The 18,874-nt window shown below is 40.0% G+C and overlaps 1 protein-coding gene across 6 annotated transcripts in view; it reads left to right on the top strand.

The window, feature by feature from the left end:
- Nucleotides 1-18,874, top strand: part of Fmnl2 (formin like 2) — a 270,688-nt gene that overhangs the window by 194,019 nt on the left and 57,795 nt on the right. For all 6 annotated transcript variants that reach the window (XR_007834547.1, XM_051184696.1, XM_051184692.1 and 3 more), the window contains 3 exons: nt 10,004-10,112; nt 13,752-13,828; nt 15,212-15,305. Coding sequence is in view for 5 of the 6 variants with exons in the window: in XM_051184696.1 (XP_051040653.1) it covers nt 10,004-10,112; nt 13,752-13,828; nt 15,212-15,305 (280 nt within the window). In the remaining variant the exon portion in view is untranslated. The remainder of the gene's footprint in view (nt 1-10,003; nt 10,113-13,751; nt 13,829-15,211; nt 15,306-18,874) is intronic.

The raw sequence follows: 18,874 nt of genomic DNA, 5'->3' as shown, positions 1-18,874 counted from the left end.
TATTTGACTATAATTAGATATAAGGGGTACAATTTAATTTGATTTTTCATCTTTGTTTACTTAGGAGGTATGTATTGGTCAGCTTCCACTTTAACACAGGTTCATTTTCCTAAATAACTCATTACATGCTCTGGGCCTTAGAAGGCAGGGCCAAGGGATATCAAAACTAGCCTGAAGACTAGGAAACCACCTTCATGTTCTTCCATTTTGTGCTTCAATAGTTTGAAAGCCCAAGGAAGGGGACACTTAAATTTCATCAGAGAGTGAACATGGCGGTGACTTGCATTCTACTTACCAATTTGAATTCTATTATTTGTTTATTCATTCATAATTATTGGTTCTAAACAGTGTGTAGCAGTGGTAGTTTAGCTCTTGTGATTTAACAACCATTGGAGCACAGCTGTCTGATACATGTTACTTTTCATATACCCAAGGGTTGTTTACATTTTTTTTCTTTCCTCCTCCTCCTCCTCTCTCTTGTCTTCCTCTGCTCTCAACACTCCTTCAATTTCTGGTTTTCATTATATTGCCTTCTTTCTCATTCTACCATCTCATGTCTGATTGTCTTCTCTGCTGTGTTCTTTCTTGTCCTGCTGTCTCTTGTTCCGGTTTTACCCATCTCTCACATTGCCATCAGGCTGGCTTCACTGCCCATGGCTTCTCTCCAGCTCCAGGGTCACCCGAGCTTCTCCTTCTGTTGCCTCAGTTTATACACCAAAGACAAGGCTTCCCACCAGAACATCTGTCTCCTAAGTCACTGGAGAAAGCACCTGGGAGAGCTGCCAGAGCATGGTGGTCTGGTCATGACCATTCTCCATGTTCTAATATGGTAGCATTTGTATCATCCAACAGCTGCCTAGTACACACTGATGCACTGTGTTATCGTGACGTAGTTCCTCATCTTAAGAACTGGGTCTTTTACAGTAGAATGCATTTTTATTAATATCAAAATTCTTCTGAAACTACTATTGTGTTTTCTGGTAGTCTTGCTTAGTGAATAACTGTCTTTATATCAAACACTGCCTCATCTCCAGATAATTCCACAGATGTTTCCCTTGCCAAAAAGAATAGGTGACACTTGCGGGGGGGGGGGGGATGCGATCTCAGGAAATGTTAACACATTTTATAAATAAAGTTTGATTAGAGAAAAAGGAGGAAAGCACCCCATTATTAAATACAAGGTCTGAACAAAATCCTAATGCTAGCACAATTACTTTCTTGAATTCCAACATATTTTTTAAACTACTACATTGATTGCAAAGCACCTTATGACACAGCACACACCCTGACTTGTACCTGTGGCTGGATTTTAAATCATCATTCACTTGACCAAAGGAGAAGTGTTGGTGCCGATGCAGCAGAAATCTGGCTTGTGTGTCTCTGGTTGAGAGTGATTCCACCAGTGTGCCTGAAGCAGATCCAGCTTCGTTAACTGATGGAGCTCTGCACATCTGTTTAACCAGATGATGGCTGGAGGAAACGAATAGAGGACTAACTTGGACCTGGAAAGGGGGTCAGGTTTAAACTGGATCTGTTGGTGATGGGTAGAGTTATTCCTCAGGTCAAGAAAAGGCTACTATTCACACAGAGGTGAGGTGAAAAGGCATGAGGTGAGTAGAACCTTGCATGAAGGATCAGGCATGTTTGAGGAAGGAGAAGGAGTCTGTCCTTTCAGGGACAAACCATGTGGTGTGACAGATGTAGTTCTAGCACAGAGAAAGGACAGAGAGTTCAAAGGTGGGAACTCTGTGGACGTCACTCCAGCTGACCTTGTCACTTGGATCAAGGTACAGTGATCCATATTGCTTTTCAGTTATTAACCACTAACCAATTAAGGAGAAAATTTTTTTTTGTTGGGCACTGTGCTGAGAGCATCCTGTGGTTTATGGGGACTATTGGCAGTGTCACCAGTGTCACCCCTGCCTGTGATCAATGAAGGAGGAAGGGTTGGTGGTGAGGTGATCTGACCCCAAACTTCCCACTGTGCTGTCCTGCCTCTTTATTCATAGGGAATGTGTTTTTTCTTACTGGCATATATCCTCTTGGCTTACCAGCGTGCAAAGAAACTATTTGTAATCCTTCTCAAACAATTTGTCACCCTAGAGCCACATGACCTAGAGGAGACTCATAGCATACACTGGGGTGTTTCATACTACTTGGAAATATGTGTGTGAGAACACCAACTCAGCACCATTTTGCCTATAAAATAAGATTATATAAGATTTAAGCTTTTTTTGTTTTAAATTTCAACAAGTAGCATTTTATATTCAGTTAGAGTTTGTTGGAGAAATTGCCACATTTTAGCTTCAATTATTGCAGTTTCTGTCTGTGTGGTGTCTCTCTGTCTGTATCGCCTTCCCTTTTCCCTCCCTTCCTTTCTCCCCCCCCCCCTTCCCAGTTTGAACTCAGTTGCTTGCTTCTATCTTACAGAAGGAGAGACTGTCCCCTGAAGTGCGTATTCTCCTCTCATCCCCTCCTCCCCTTTACCTCCACTCCCCCCCACACATTCTAGAATATCATTCTGATTTTATGGTTTTCTTTATTGAGTTATCACCTGAATTTTATTCTGTTCTTGTTTCTTCTCTTTTTTGCCATTTGTTTTAAGTTTCTACCTGAAATGTTATTTAGTGAAGAACTTGACTTACTGTTGTCCTAAAGGATCACTTAAAACAGAACATTACCAAGAAAAATACTCTTCTCTAACCTTGAATTTTGTCCGTTACTAAATGAGGTGGCAAATGGTGATTGAAATTTCTGTCACCTGATTTAGAAAGGGAAAAAAAAAACAGTGTAAATGAGTTGAGAAAGGACCCACCTTGTCACTGCTGTGCTGTATGGTCCATTTAGGGAACAATAAATTGAGAAGATTGTCATGAGTATCTAAAACCCATGTCATATTTTGAAGGCCAGGCTGTGCTTGTCAGTGTGATTTATTGAAAACTTATGAGAATGGGGGTAGTTTAGAATGACATACTTTGGATTCAGTGTCACAAGAGTGAGAGGGTTTCCTTGGATACTCTTCACAGGGCCATGTGCTGCTTAGATAGCTGTCCTGTAGCAAATGCCTTCAAAGGAAATTTGATGGGAAGTCAGAAATTGCAGGTTAACAAAGACTTGCCATTCATATCCTGAGCTGACACCTTCCTTTCACTCACATTGTAAAGCAATTCCAGCTGTTATCTGGATCTCCAGTGGAAACATAAAACATGGTGAACATTCCAGTCCTTATTAAAAACAATCAACATTTCCGTTTCTCCCTTCTTCCCTCCCTCATTGTCTCCTTCTCCACCTCTTTTTCCCTACCTCCCTTTTCTATACTTTGAACTGTCTTCATGAAACTATTTCAGCTTTGTTTCTTTTGGCTTTGGGGCCAGTTAGCAATGTACTTGGCTCAGTTTTAAGCATCGTATGTTTAACTGATTTTAAAATGTTCAAGTGACGTCATGTCTAAAGGGTAAGAGAGGAAACCTAAAACCCCAAATTTTGGTTAAAGTTCTATTAGCCCAGACTCAGATCTTGGAATGGTTGTTACTCTAGTCCTGCCAAATGACGTGACATCCTATTGGGGGACTGAATTCCTGTTTTGTTGAACCTTACTTCAGCTTTCAAGGCAGTTCCAATTCCTGCACTTATAGGTAGGTATTAGTTTGATATGAAAGTGTCTTTGCCATAGGAAAAGTATATACCTTTCCCCTCCCAGAGTTGTTGACAATGAAACTCCATAGAATGTTTTTGCAAAATCTTTTTCTAGACCTTAGGACATGCAGGTTCAGGAGTCATCTAACATTCTAGTTTGTATTCAATCTTTAGACAGTGAATGTACAGAAGAAAGGCAAATTTTATACAGCATACAGAATACTTTTTACATATGTGTTGCTAGATAAACAGAGGTTCCTGAACATGCTGAACAGCCCTCTGGAGCAACTTGATGTGTATACAGGTAAATGTGTGCTGCTGTGATTCACCTGAAGACATCACTCGACTCTTGGTGTTTATTGAGTGATTGGGACCCTGTAAATATACCTGTTTGAGCACCCTTGAGCTTTGTCTTTGGAGCGGAGGCTTTGTTTTGTACTCAGGGTCATCATAGACATGCTACATTTCACTTGTTCTCCAACTGTGCAGGTTGAGGTGTTTGCTAGGTGCCATTTACAGATTCATTGTCATGATTGAAGTGGTTGGTGCAGAAGGTGAGAATCACTGTAGTACTAAACAGGACACATTCTTCATCAGTCTTGCAAAGAATATTTGCAAATATTACTTAGTTTTATGTCTACTGCCCATGTTAGCATTGCTGTAGCGCTTCCTACACACTTGTAACTACTGATGCTTGGTGAGATATGTATGAAATGGATGCAAGAGTCAGGAATAAATTTTACAAGTTATTATTGTATGCATGTTTAGTGTGTGTGTGTGTGTGTGTGTGTGTGTGTGTGTGTGTGTGTAGGCCAGAAGACACTTTGTGATATTTTTTCCTTTTCTCTTTACCTTAGTTCTGAGGAATTGAGCTCAAGTTGTCAGGCACATGTAGCAAGCATTTTTTCCCCCATGACCTTTATTGCTGCCCAGTTTGTCCCCCCCCTCTGTGTGTGTGTGGGGGGAAAGGGGTTGTTAAAAGACAGGATTGCATGTAGCCCAGGATATACTGAATTCCTGATCCATCTGCCTTTACTTTCCTTCTGCTGTGATTATGACTCCAAGCCCCATACCCACCTTCTGTTTGGTTCTGATCTTAAGTCAGTTTTACAATAATCTATTTCTGTATTTGTATATGTTTGTCTGTGAATTCTCATTGGCAGATCTCCCAAAACAGAATCTCCTCTTTATTGCTAGGGTAGCTTCTATAGTTGTAGTTCAATGCTTGGGAAGATAGCAAAGCAGAACTCAAAAGTGATGCATGAGAAATGTGATGTTGTTTTTCCCTATAGAATTATCTCTAACATTCCTTGTGTTTCCGCACAAATGGCAGGAGCTCCAAAGAAAGTAGCCAGGCTGTTCTGCTTCTGGGCTACTTGTGTTTTGCATGTGGGCATCTTGAGACTCAAAGGCTGTCAGGGTGGCAGTAGATCCCACCCTTGTAGTCTAGGGCACATGGTATCTCATTCTTTGTTCTTTCCAGTTTGTAAGTCTCAGGATTACATCCTACTTCCACAACCTGAATACTTGGTTATACTTCAGCACAGACAGACAGACAGACAGTAACATCTGAATGCCTGTTGTACAATGCCCATGAAGATGCCCCCCCCCCAAAGAAAGACAAAAGTGTACAGTATTCTGAATGCTTGAAGTTAATTTTGAGCAGTCTGGGAAACTCCTGTGCAGAAAATGACAGTGGAATGTCTATACAGGAAGTTTTGTGCCACTTTACCCTGCCTCCCTCTCTTCTACCACCACAGCTTTTCAATGAGAATGAAACCTGTAGCTTGGCAGTCGCCAGAAGGGACAAAATAGATCAGGAGATCCTTTCCCCTCTCCTCTCCCTTCTATTGTCTCTGTTAAGCTCAGGTTGTGTGTTGGTAAGAAGAGAAGCCACAGTATAACAACTTTTCATAAAAGCTGATTTCAAATGGCATGGAGGGGCATATACACCACTGACTGGCAGAGTCTGGGATTGCACAGAGATATTACATATTATATATAATTACATATTACATGTACCATATAAAGCTCATTTGCCTGGTTATCCGTGGGAGACATGGCTAATCTGATGCCTCATCATGTTGGGGTGTTTTATGAATAACTGCCATGAATTAGAGGAGTACTTTCCAACTGAGTCTGCTTAGATCTAAGACATGAAGTTTCATGGTACCTTAAGGAGCACAGTACCCTAGCGGTCAGTTTCATAAATACCAAACTAAAGATAGTGGTTTACCACAGCAGAACTCAGGCCTCCTGCTCCCCTACCACTTAATCTCTAAACTCAGTCTGTGTGAAGTTTATTCTAATAGGCAAAATAAGATCAACATTGCTTGGGAGAGAAGGTAGCTCATCTTGGAAGGTCCTGATTTGCAACCACAGGTAGATTAGCCTATCTGTTCTTCCAAAGAAAGTATTGAATTGCATTTACCTGCAGTGCCGTGATTACGATATAGCACCTGTATTACTTGGCTGCTGTGACTGGTCTCATGTAAACTGGCCTCTGCTACCCTACCCCCATCTCTTTCCTTTTTTAATGAGGTAGGGTCTTGATATAAAACCAAAGCTGGCTTTGGAATCCCTGTTCTCTTGCCTTAGTCTCCTGAGTGGTGAGATTATGTGCCTGCTGCTGTTTGAAAATTTAATTGGTGTCAGATTACTGTTATGGTAATTTAATCCCTGAGTGGATCAATATGAATCATGCATTTGGCAGTTTCTTGGCACTAATCAATTACCTTTACCCATTCTCTGGGCAAACTGTTACTCTATTGCAACTTGTTGACACCCAGGTTGATATTTCAATGCCAGGAATAAAAGTTTTTAACACTGAGGTTTTCTAATGATTCTTGCTGTTTGTTGTTGTTGTTGTGCTGTTTGCTATCTTCCCAGAAAACTGCACACCATCTGCCCTGTCAGGGGTGGTAATGGCCAGCTGTGCCTCTGTATGCAAAGACCAGGTGACGTGCAGAGGGTGCTTAGGGTAGGAACACATGATGATCTTCTCAGTCTCCAGTCAGCAAGATTAATTTTTCATTAATGCGTGCGTGCGTGCGTGCGTGCGTGCGTGCGTGCGTGCGTGTGTGTGTGTGTGTGTGTTCAGGTTGAGTGCAGGTGCCCGAGGAGGCCAGAAGAGGACACCAGCAGCTGGAGTTACAGGTGCTTGTGAGTGTCCAGATCAGTATGCTAGGACTGAATTTAGGTGTCCTGCAAGAACAGGGAGCTCTCTTAACCACTGAATCCAACTCTTAAAAATAGATTGAAATAGAGGTCATCATCTTTCCAACTCTTTTAGATTTAAATACAGATCATCTAAGAGAGTTTTTTGTTAGTTTGTTTTGGTTTTTTTCTAGACAGGGTTTCTCTGTAGCTTTGTAGACTATCCTGAAACTTGCTCTGTAGACAAGTCTGGCCTTGAACCTAAGGAGATCTGCCTGTCTCTGCCTCTGAGTGCTGGGACTAAAGGCATGCACCACCACCACCTGGCCTAAATTAGTTTTTAAATGTATTTCTTTTTTCCTCCTATTGGAGAAGTGATACATTCATCACAGGTGAAATCTAAGGATAGAGATAAAAGTCACATGCCCAGGCTGAGGCCTGGAAGAGAGCTACTTGTGTATTTACCTTTTTGTTTCCTAAATGCCTCAGAAATAAAAACTTTTTATCTTTAGTTTTCTGTTGGTACTTACCAGAAGTTAGCATAAACAGTAGGCTCTTAAAACAGGTTACATGCCTTAACTTGGAAACTGGGCCAGTTTCATAATCCCAGCATTTGAGAAGCTGAAGCAAGAAGATACTACCATTAGTTTGAGGGCAGTCTGGGCTACATAGTGGGGTTCAGGACAGCCTGGGCTATAGAGTAAGACCCTGCATCAATAAAAATGGAACAAAACAGAAGCCACCAAAAAACAAAAACAGAAGGAAGAAATTTGGTTTGGTTTCCTGTCATGACCTATGGCTATTCCTCCTAGATTGTTCCTTCTGTCCTATGGTCCTTGTGAAAGTAAATTGACCATAGAGTTTTAGTCTCAATTTTATTGGGGTTTGAGGGTTGACCTGGGGCATCTACTAGAACCAACTCTGTAGAGAACTGTTTATCAAATACTATTAACTAGAATATACTAGAATTTATCTAAAACTTAGCAAAAATGACAGTAATTTCTTGAGATGGTAGTTAAAGCAAGTAAATTAGAAATCTAATTATGAAGTTATCAAGTTCCGTAAGAAGTGCACACAGAAAAATGTTCTGATGTACACATTAACCCATGACATACTTTAAAATCTTGCCTTACAGATTCTGAAAATATTTGTATTTTGCAGAAATAAAAACTATGATAGTTTACAGGTTTTATTTATTTAATTGAAGGAAATTTTTTAAGATGAGAATTCCACAACAGAAAGTACAATTTCACATTAAATTAAAAACAACAGCAATAAAACCAACTTCATCTCCTAGAATGTAATGTATGAGACTAAGATTCAACAGAGAAAATCCTTGTTTACCAAGGGGGACCAATGATCTCATTTCTGCAAGAGATGCCTAGATGCAACTGCTAGAGGCAAATGATACCTTAATCCAGTACTATCCCAGTACTATCAAGGGAACATTGTCTGCCTGTCCTAAGTGACATGAAGGAGCTGTCGCAGCAGAGTCTTCACGACAGCAGTACTGTGAGAAGCGACTGGAAGAGCACAGTGGCCTTGAATCCCAGTCTTCTATCTCTTAGTTGCCATGTGATGTAATTTCTTTGAGTTTCAGTTTTCTTCCCTATGTGAAGAAAGTTTTAGTGTTAGTGATCCAAATTGCCCTGAGTCGTCATTATTATGATTATTTATCATTGACTATGCTATTGGGTTTTACAATTTTGTAATGTTATGCTTTTAAACACACAAATTCTACTATACTCTCTCATTCCTACTTCAGATTTGCATAAAAATTAGGGAAAGGAATGTTCAAGCTAGGCACTATGAATTTTGGAGAAAAAATAGATTTGTTGTTCTAGAGCATAGAGAATCATTAATAAATACAATTTTCAACATATTGAAATTTTATTTACATAATTTTGAAGTTTTTGCTTGTTTGTTTGTTTTTGGTTTTATGTACTAGAAACAGATCTAAGGGTCTATAGTTCATGCTAAGCAAGTACTCTACCACTGAGCTATATTTCCATACCTCTTTAAATATTAATGAGGTGCATCTGATAAGCCATAATAAATAATAAATGTATTTTAAAAGTTGATTCAGAAAAATGTGTTTGAGGTTCTTCCTTGCTCCTACATGTGGCAGTTATTTGTGTTAATCCTTCCTGAGTAGCAATGAAGAACTTCAATGTAGCCTGAGATGATAATTATGTACTTAGGTCAGCTTGTGTGTGTATACATATATATATATATATATGTATACACACACACACATATAAGTGTGTGTGTGTGTGTGTGTGTGTGTATCTTGCAAAGTAGCAGGTTTCCTTATGGCTTTGTCATGCATCCTTACTTTGGGTTGATGCCTATCCCCTCTTATATATTTCCACCCCCAGTATCCCCTTTTTTACCTTCATACTCCTTCTAATTCCCACTCAGTTACAAATTTGAAATGTATTTTATATAGGTTTGTGGTTACAGAGATGACCTATCTTGTATTTCTGTTCTGAGGCAAAACTTCAGCAGAAGCTTTCAGTATTGTGTGTTTTATGTGCCATATATTATGTTGTCTGTCCTGTACTACTTGTGAGTAGTATAATGATGTAAAGCCGATAAAATCAATCATAACACTGGAACTTTTGAACTCTGACATTTTAGCATGTTTTCCTCTAGGTTTTAGACACCAGTTGGGTTTTGGGGGCATTTGTAAATAACTAAGGCTTCAGGATCTAGTATTTCAAGGTTAAGTAAGAGTTCCCAATGTGTGACTTTGACTAGGTTTAAACTCTTAAAGCATACTCGAGAGCAACAGCAGCAGGAAGAAATGGTTAAAATCTGGTCATGTGATTGGAAGTCAAGGTCTTAGCTAAATTTTAGTCCCTGGCCTGATGTTACATTAGCATATCCAGTCTGCAGTCAAGTGTTTCTGCACACTTAGCCTGGCCCAGACTATGACCTAGGATTGTTAAACTGCTCATATACACTCTCTTTTGTTATGTGTTTTAAGTGGGATTGAGTTTCATTGAGTGTGAATACAGCCTGGAACAATGGTGAAAGCATCTTGGAGTCATGTGGGTCTTGCCCTCTGAAGTGGTTAGTGTTGGTATTTTTAGCCTGCAGTTCTTACCTTGGTATGTGTAAAAGTGGAAAATAATGTGCACCTCTTTAAATGAGTATGTGCTTACTGTAATCTGTCATTTCATGAAAGTCCCCCTTCTTTTGTTTTTAGATATAATACTTTGCCAAGCAGAAGAACCCTGAAAAATTCAAGATTAGTGAGTAAGAAAGATGATGTTCATGTCTGTATCATGTGTTTACGAGCCATCATGAATTATCAGGTATGTGTTGAATTATCATGTGTATGCTGGCTTCAATCCTTTAAAAAGTTCTGATGTTTCTGTCTCTGTGTGTGCATGTGTGTATGTTGGTGTTTGTATAACCCTTTGAAGTGAAGATCATGATGTAATGGCATTCTGTTCAGAAAAGTGATTCATTATCATGCTCAATATTTAGTTCCTGGGCTGCATGTTGTATTTATAATTTATCACACAGTGAGACTTTATCCTACTTTACTAGGCAAAATAGAAGTTTGTTAACACCATGGGATGAAAGCCTGTACTTGTGAGTAGGAATGGATAGCTTTAGAACATCACTAGTGAGGGACCTGGGACACTAGTTTATGTTGTGGTTGATCAAGAGTTTAGAGCGATTGTGTCTTAGTGCTAGTGGTTCCTAATCTCCACAAGGAATGTGGGGAACAATGTTAAAAGTGCACATCCCTGCTTTGACTGGTTATGCTGTGGGTTAACCTCAGTCTGACAAATAGTATAGCATTATGTATTTGATTAATCCTACAACACAGTGGACAATGAGTGCTTGAAGGATCTAGGGTAAATGAACAGGGGCATGAGCCAAGACAGGTAAGAATTAAAAAACAAGGATTTGATTTAAAACTCAGATTTCCAGTTTGGAGACTAGATACATGAGAGTCCATGTTAGCATGCTAACCTAACATTGGTGTGTAAGTGGAATGTATGAAGGTAAGCATGCTTTGATCTTTCCCCACCAATTAAAGCTTTTCAGTGTTTAATCAGTCTTCTAGTTCTGAGAATGCTGTAGTCCCTAGAAATGTATCAAGAGCTTGCTTTCAATAGAAGGGTAAACATGACAGGACTGCACTGATAAAGTGTATAGCATTTCAGATCATAATGATGATGAGTAGAACCAAAGCCACCTACACTTCTCAGGTCTGAAAATTCAGGGAACCACACATCCTTAAGAGACAGGTAGTGTTACTCCCATTTTACTTTTGAAAAAACTGAGAAGTTAAGTAATATCCTTCACAGTATAAGTCCTATAAGTTGTACCAAATTCAAATCCATGTAGGCGTTGAGCCCAGGGAATTATTATTGCAAAATACCATAGAAAAAGTAATCAGAAAAGGGATAGAAATGCCAAAAATGTATATGTACTTTTAGATTGGCCACTAGGAGAGTGTCACTGAGGAGGCAGCAATTATGAAAAGTAAATGAACTCAGCAAATAGAGGAAGGGCAATTAGAGAAAGAAGAGTCCAGGCAGAGTGAAGGGCTAGTGTCAAGGCACTGGAGCAGGAAAGGAAGTCTGGTTGGCTGGGGCAGAGGGAATATGGAAAAGAGAAGATGGAAAGATAAATACCAGGGATTATGTAGAGTCTTATAGGCAAGTGAAAGACATGACTTTGTTGCAATTAGAAAACTAGCAAGGCATTCTAAGGGCATAATGTGACATTTGCTTTAAAGAGATTGTTAGGATTTCTGTGTTTAGCATTGGCCTGTGGGTACAGGGGCAAGAGGAGGTTACTGGCAGTAATTGGATGAGTGTTGGTGGTGGTATGGCTCAGAATTATGGGATGGAGACGAGACAAGTGGCCAAGTTCTGGATCTCTTTGGATGCATGGTAGGGGCCATAGCATTTGGTTGTGCATTGAGGGAGAAGGTGAGTAACCAAGGTGGTACCAAGAGGTCATCCTGGGGCCTGTAAGATAAAGCCATCTACTGGACTGCAGGATAACAGGTTTCAGAGAGATCATAAGGAAATATATTTGGTAGACTTTAATTGAGATATCAATTTGACATACAAAGGGTGATCTGAAGTGGGTTCCTGGATAAGTCAGTCTAAATACTGAAGTGGAGGTGTGGTCAGGGCATAGATATTAGCATAAAATGGTATCAGAAACTGATCTGGGCTAGTCAGTAGAGAGGAGGTCCCTAATATGAGCTCCAAGGCACTCCATATAAGCTTTGGAGAGAGAAAAACCAAGAAGAAAGTTTGGGAAGTAGCCAAGAGGGCAGAAGCCAGCCACAGGAAATGCTGTGAGCTGTGTATGATGCTACTGATAAGTCATGCAAGATGATTGAGGCCCAGCCAGGGGCTTTAGCTAAGTGCACCATCTATGGTGATCTTGGCAAGAAGTTTTGGGGGTGGGAGGTGAAGGATTGTCTTTCAGAGCACACAATAAGAGGGAAACTCTAGAGTCAGTGGTTCCCAACCTTCCTAAAGATGCGACCCTGTAACACAGTAGTTTCTCATGTTATAGTGACCCCGACCATAAAATTATTTTCATTGCCACTTCGTAACTGTTAATTTGCTACTGTCATGAATTATAATGTAAACATCTGCTATGCAGGATATCTGATAGGTGACCCCCAAAGGGTCTAGACCCACAGGTTAAAAACAGCTGCTAGACCTTGAGTCTTTGAAGGGACTGTGCTGTAAAAGGCTAGCAGGGAAGTACTAGCTATATGTAGATGAACACAGGTTGTGGCATCAAGCAAGGGTTCTGTTGCACAATATATTTCCTAATCGTTATGAATTAGCAGAGAAAGACAAATAAGCATGCAGAACTTTCAGAACATTTCATGTTTTTTTTTTCTTTTGAGACTGGATCTTAGGTAGGCTAGACTGGCTTTGAACACCTGATTCTCTTGTCTGTACCACCAAACTGCTAGGGTTGCAGCTGTGTGCCCCCATGCTGGCTCATACAGTTTTCCTGAGTAGGTGAGAGGGAGTGAGCTCAGGGACTCATGTGCAGGGGCTGGCCTCAGATTGGAGCACAGAGCTGTTTATCTCTGAAAGGATTAACATGCCAGGAGCTTAAGAAAGGTTTGGTTTAGCTTTTATTTTTGGAGATACACTCTGCTGTGTGGCCCATGTTGACCTCTAACATGTTTTCCTGCCTCAGGCTCAAATGTTCCCCCTCCCTTCTTATTTTTCTCTTATCCATCAATTGCATTTATTTTCTTAGTGTGAAAGGAAGAAGATCAAAGCTGTGTGTGCATTCAGAAGAGATAGTAGTTGCCCAGTTTAGCAGAATCCAGATTCTTGATGTGGACTGGCTTGTTTGTGTGAGTGATGGAGGAGAAGTGTGCATCATCATGGCCATTGTCAGGGCATGGAGTGTGGGGGAGATAGACAAAAAGCTGGGAATGGCCAACCCTGGTGCATGGTGGAGTCATCCTACATGCTTGAAAAAATTAGATTTCAGGGCCCTGTCTTTGAAATGCAAAGTAAACTGATCTGGGTGGATCTTGGAAATTCAACCAGGGCTTAGTTTTGTTTGATCTTAATAGCGATTTAATGGGTATACAATTTTCAATTTCACTAGTTTAATAAAGAAAACACATTGTTCGTTCATAAATAAAGGATGGATGCCCATGAACAAAATATCCTTGGCAGTGGATGGCATCATTTAAGAGTCTGAGGGGAAAAGGATGTTCTCTTACTGCCATGCTAAGAGCTCAGTTGCCTTTCTAGAAGATAAGGGTTACATGAAGCAGAAGTGTCAGTGGGTTTTGGCAGTTTTGGGAACTGGTTCTAGGGACTCATTCATTGGAGGCAGACTTTTCTACTGAGCTATACCACCAGCCCAAGTATTTGGTATTTAATCAACTCTGAAATTTAGCTGCTAATGCTTTCCTTTTCCCCTCTGTGTTTCAGTATGGTTTCAACATGGTTATGTCTCATCCACATGCTGTCAATGAGATTGCACTCAGTTTGAACAATAAGAATCCCAGGTAAGCATCTTCTGTAATGTTCAAGTCTTAATCTTCCCAGGGAAGCAGAGTGCTAGTCAGCAATGACCCATTTTAGTGGTAAAAAAATCTGAGTGTGGCTTCCTCAAACAAGACTGGCTGCAATGCAAACCCCTTGGCTTTGACCTGGTTAAACTCCTCCAGGAAGTAGACTTGAGCACTCTCGTGACAGCTCTTGCCCTTCCCTCTTCTTTTACCTTTCATTTCCTGGGTAACCCGGTTCTTTGAATCTCTATTGACAAATTTGATGGGCAGGAATAGGTTGCCAGTTTAACCAGGCATGAAGACCAGAAAGTACTGCGAAGGGTTTAACGACACCAGCTAACATGAAAACCAAGCAGTCCACTGTACCCTTATTTATGTCTCTTGTTACCCCCACACATGTAGCTTGGTTAAGAACTGAAAAAGGAACACAAACACAAATAACTATGTGTGCATAATTTCCTTTTACATGTACGGTCAAGGCCAGTATCACATTTTGTAATCATTTGACTCCTTGTTTGCTTTTTGGCTATTGTAAGGTATTTTGTCTTCTGGTGATTTCTGCATTTCAGTCGTGTAATACTCTTGCTTCAGATGTTCTTTTTAGAATGGAAAAATTATCTAGAAACTATTAATTCCCCTTAAAAAAAACCCTCTGATTATAAATTGACTTTTTTAATTTCAAAGGGAATACAAATTATAAAGTTCCATATACATATTGGATATTTTGGTCTTGTGACCAAATAGTCATGCTTCCTTTTTCCTGCCTTCCACCACAGGGAAGTCTCAATCGTTTATTCTTAAGAGAATCAACATTGTGGAGTATCGGAACAGTCTTTGTTAAGAGGTTGGCAGTAGCTTTTATTTTAGAATGAAAAAGAAATTCTAAAGCAGTCTTATGATGAAGAAACAATACACTTTCTTCACATTTTATTTGCAAACTTTGAATTCATCTCTAGTTTCTTCTTCCAAAATGATTTCAGATGCAACTTTATTTTCTTGAGTCAGAGCAGATATATTTTCTACTAATACAGCTGTAATCTGGCACTTTCCTGGTCTCCAGCATAAGAAGCAGAAATACTAGAAATTTGTCCTGTGGGATTTTTACTGGCTCTTGTTCTTAAAGTGAAATGCAAAAGCATTAATTGCAGTTGGTCCTGGATTCTGACATGTTATACTATTGACAGTTAAAACTGACCACATTTACTGCTGATCGCATACTTAGGAAGGTCTGTGTGCGCTTGGTGACCCTTAGTGACTGAAGGTTTAATGAATGTGCAGGCTAGTGCTCAATTCCTTGAGTGCTCATCCTGGAAGGAGCAACTGACTCATTATGTTTCCTTCTGTGATTTATGCTTTTCTTTCCTCTTCTTGTTTTGACAGAACAAAAGCTCTTGTCTTGGAGCTGCTGGCAGCTGTTTGTCTTGTCAGAGGCGGGCATGAAATAATTTTATCAGCTTTTGATAACTTCAAGGAGGTAGGATGCATAGTTTGGATAAGAGTACACAAATGTCTCACATCTTTAAACAGAGCAATATACCTTTTGATTGATTCTAGGATAAAAGGAGCATGAATAGCTAATTTTCCTGATGCATTACCGAGTTTTGGTTTAAGTGTCTTATTTGAAGTATTCATTTTTCTTTTGAGCATGGGGGAATGGTCATTTGTCAAACAGGCTTTGATACATATACTTTGAATTATGTTTGTACAGTGTAAATTCCAGTAAATTTTATGAACACTTTTATCATAATTCTCCTAAATCCTAATTTATTCTCATTGCTTTGCTGAATGCTATCTATGTAAAACCTACCAAACTTGTCAAATAAGGACACCCCTTATAGGATTTTTATAACCTTAATTGAGAGGTGCTCTTATACACACATGCATGCATGCTCAAACACACCCCTAAAACCTACCTTCCCACCCTTCTCTTCATCCCCCCCTATACACACACAAAGAAAAAAGTTAAAACCTGGGTGTGGAGGTACACAGACCTGCAATCCCAAGCACTGGGCAAGGTGTGGGGGTGAAAGGTAGAGAAGATGTGAAATGATATGGCTGCATAGTGAGTTCCTGGTTAGCTTGGGCTGCATGAAACTCTGATGTTCCCACTAGCATGGAAACACCTCAACAACAACAACAAACAACAGACATATTTGGTTGAAACAGAGAATAAGCTCCATGGTATCAGTGGTAGGGTGGTAAGTGGCATTTGCTAGCACGTACAAAGTTTTAGGTTCAGGTTTCTGCATTAGTGGAAGTGAACGCTGATCTCAAAAACAGAGGCCATTAAACATAGGTAATGTGATTCAAGTGAGCCTGCTATGAAATATCAAGGCATCTCTACTAAGGAAGTAGGCAGTTTTCCTTTGGTAGTAGGCAGTGCTGTAGCCAAGCAGACTGCCTGCCTGCCTCCTTCTATGCCACGTCTCAGGCCACATTGAGTGGGGAAAATTACACACAGCCCTGGGAGAATGTTGAAGGCACTCAGAGCCCCAGGTTGATAGGCTACTTAGCTAAGGTATATGTTAGCCTGGCAATACTACTTAATTCCAAATAGTTCTGCATTAACACACAAGCTAATCAGGTGTAGTGGTGCATACCTTTAATCCCAACACTCAGGAGGCAGAAGCAGGTGAATCTCTGTGAGTTCCAGGGCAGTCTAGTCTATATGGTGAGTTCCAGAACATCCACAGCAGTATACAGAGACCAACTCTCAATCAATATTCAAGCCAATCTGGTTCAAATATGGCTCCTGAAGGACTTCCAGAGTTGCTCTGTCATCTTTACTGAATGTGTCTGGAAAAGGATGAAAATATTTGTCTTGAGCACCAACTGTACACCAGTGCAGAACCAGCTACAGACACATCTTCAATGGTTTAATTTTATAGAAGAATCTCAGGTAGCAACATGGACAGGTTAGTCAGTGGTTATGCTAGGCTCAGTATTGTATATATTTTATATGTTATATATTTTATATGTGATATACAATAAGTAAGTATATTTGGGAGGATACCTTTAAAATATAAGATGAATTGCATATGTTGTTGATATAATCCCCAAATCCTTACCACAAGTCCAGTCACTGGCAGGTTGCAGGATGCCTGGACAGGGTTTTGTTCAGTGGTTAACATGCACAGAGCCACCTGTGGTAGAGAGTACCATACCATACCACAGGCTACTCACCTTTAGTATGTAGCAGAAATGATGCCCTCCCTCCCTTGAGCTATCATGCTATAGAAGTTAACACAAATGTAAAGTGAAGCAAAAATGTTTTGGTTCTTGGTAAGTCTGATCATTTATTTCTTCTGGTTCAGTTAGTCCTAAAATTTATTGTAAGTGTGTGCATGTGAGAACTGGATCAGGAAATTGGGAGGATGGGGACGGGGGAGATATCAAACCAATGCTTACATTGTGAATGTGAATGTCAGAGGATAACCTATGGGAGTGGATTCCCTCCTTTCACCTCAGGGTCAGCTATTGACCTCAGATACCAGACTTGCATCACAAGCACTTTCACCCACCAGCTTGCTGGTCCTTATTTTGTTTTCAAAGGAGTCTTGCCCTGAGTGTTCTCATATCCTCATTTATTTATCTATTTATCTATTTATCTATTTATCTATTTATTTATTTATTTATTTATTTATTTATTTATTTATTTATTTATTTTGAGACAGGGTTTCTCTCTGTATCCTTAGCTATTCTGGAACTTGCTCTATAGACTAGGCTAGCCTCAAACTCACAGATATCCGCCTGCCTCTGCCTCCTGAGTGCTGGGATTAAAAGGGTACACCACTACCACCCAGCTGTGTTCTTACATGTAAAGTATATGTTAAGGAATAGGAAGCATACCGCTTAATGGATTCTGAAGGATATTAATCCAGTTTTTATAGGATAACTCTACTCCTTACAATTGTTTATTGTGGTAAGGTTGGGTCTAAGGCTGAGATTACTAAGCAAGGACATACATTACCTTTGTGTGTATGATGTTGAGTTATAGTTATATAACTTCAGATGGCAGCTTGTTTCTAAAACAAGAGTGTGAATGGTTGAAAACTAGATCATTACTAGGCAACTAGTGTTCTCATTTTTTTTTCTCTAAGAACAATTAAATATAAAAGGAATTAATACATCTGGTTTTATGTTGAAGTGTCTCCTCATGAAAATTTATGTTCCTGAAATGAGGCCCAGGGTGAGAACAAGGGGCCATCTGTTTTTCTTTATTGGCTCATTTAGCCATATGCAAAGACAACCATCTTCTCCAAGTTCATTCTTAGTTGCATGGCTGTATACACTTTGAGCATTGAATCTGGGAGACAGAAACAAAAACTTTTGGAATTCCAGGAGCAATTTTGGTGTTTGTAGTAATTCAGGGTCTTACTTCTAAGAAGTAGAATCTTACTCTAACATACTGAAGAGAGGGGAGATGAAGAAGGTCAAGAAACCAGAGACATGAGAAGGAACCTGGAAAACAGCCTTAGAGAACAGACAGGCATTGCTGATGTGGCCTGCCTGTGGCTAGCCTATGGATGCTTCCTTGAGCTAAGCCACCATCAGCACTCTTTGGAGTTCTGGTCATGTTTCTTTTTTCTTCCCAAGCAGTAAGTACCTTGCCTAGAAACCCATGAGCTCATAAAACCATGCCTACTGTGCAGGGTCTTGACCAACCCTCACTGTAGATTCAGAAAGTTTTTAGTTCAGTTTCCCACAAGTTTTCAACCTGGATCTTGTTTAGCACCTTTTTCCTAACTTATCCTTTTGTTATATTCTTGGGTATAGTTGAGAAAATGCCCTCCTTTAAAAGGCATTTTCAAAAATGTGACAAAGAAAGCTTCCATTGGGGGTCATAGGAGAAGTACCAAGGTCCAGAAGACTGTGATAGAGCAGCCTGTTTTAACACCATTAATAAAATTTGAGAGTTTTGAGCCACCAGCTCTCCCAGGCTGCTGAAAGGTGACCCTGGACTTCTTCAGGATTCCAGATCAATTGTAACTGTTTTCATCTGCTTCTATAATGACAACATCTGGCTTGAGCAAAAAAGCCCCA

The sequence above is a fragment of the Phodopus roborovskii genome, unplaced genomic scaffold, assembly GCF_943737965.1.
Source record: "Phodopus roborovskii unplaced genomic scaffold, PHOROB, whole genome shotgun sequence".
Classification (NCBI taxonomy): domain Eukaryota; kingdom Metazoa; phylum Chordata; class Mammalia; order Rodentia; family Cricetidae; genus Phodopus; species Phodopus roborovskii.
The sequence above is the reverse complement of the archived record's forward strand: the minus strand, read 5'-3'. Positions and strand labels throughout refer to the sequence as shown.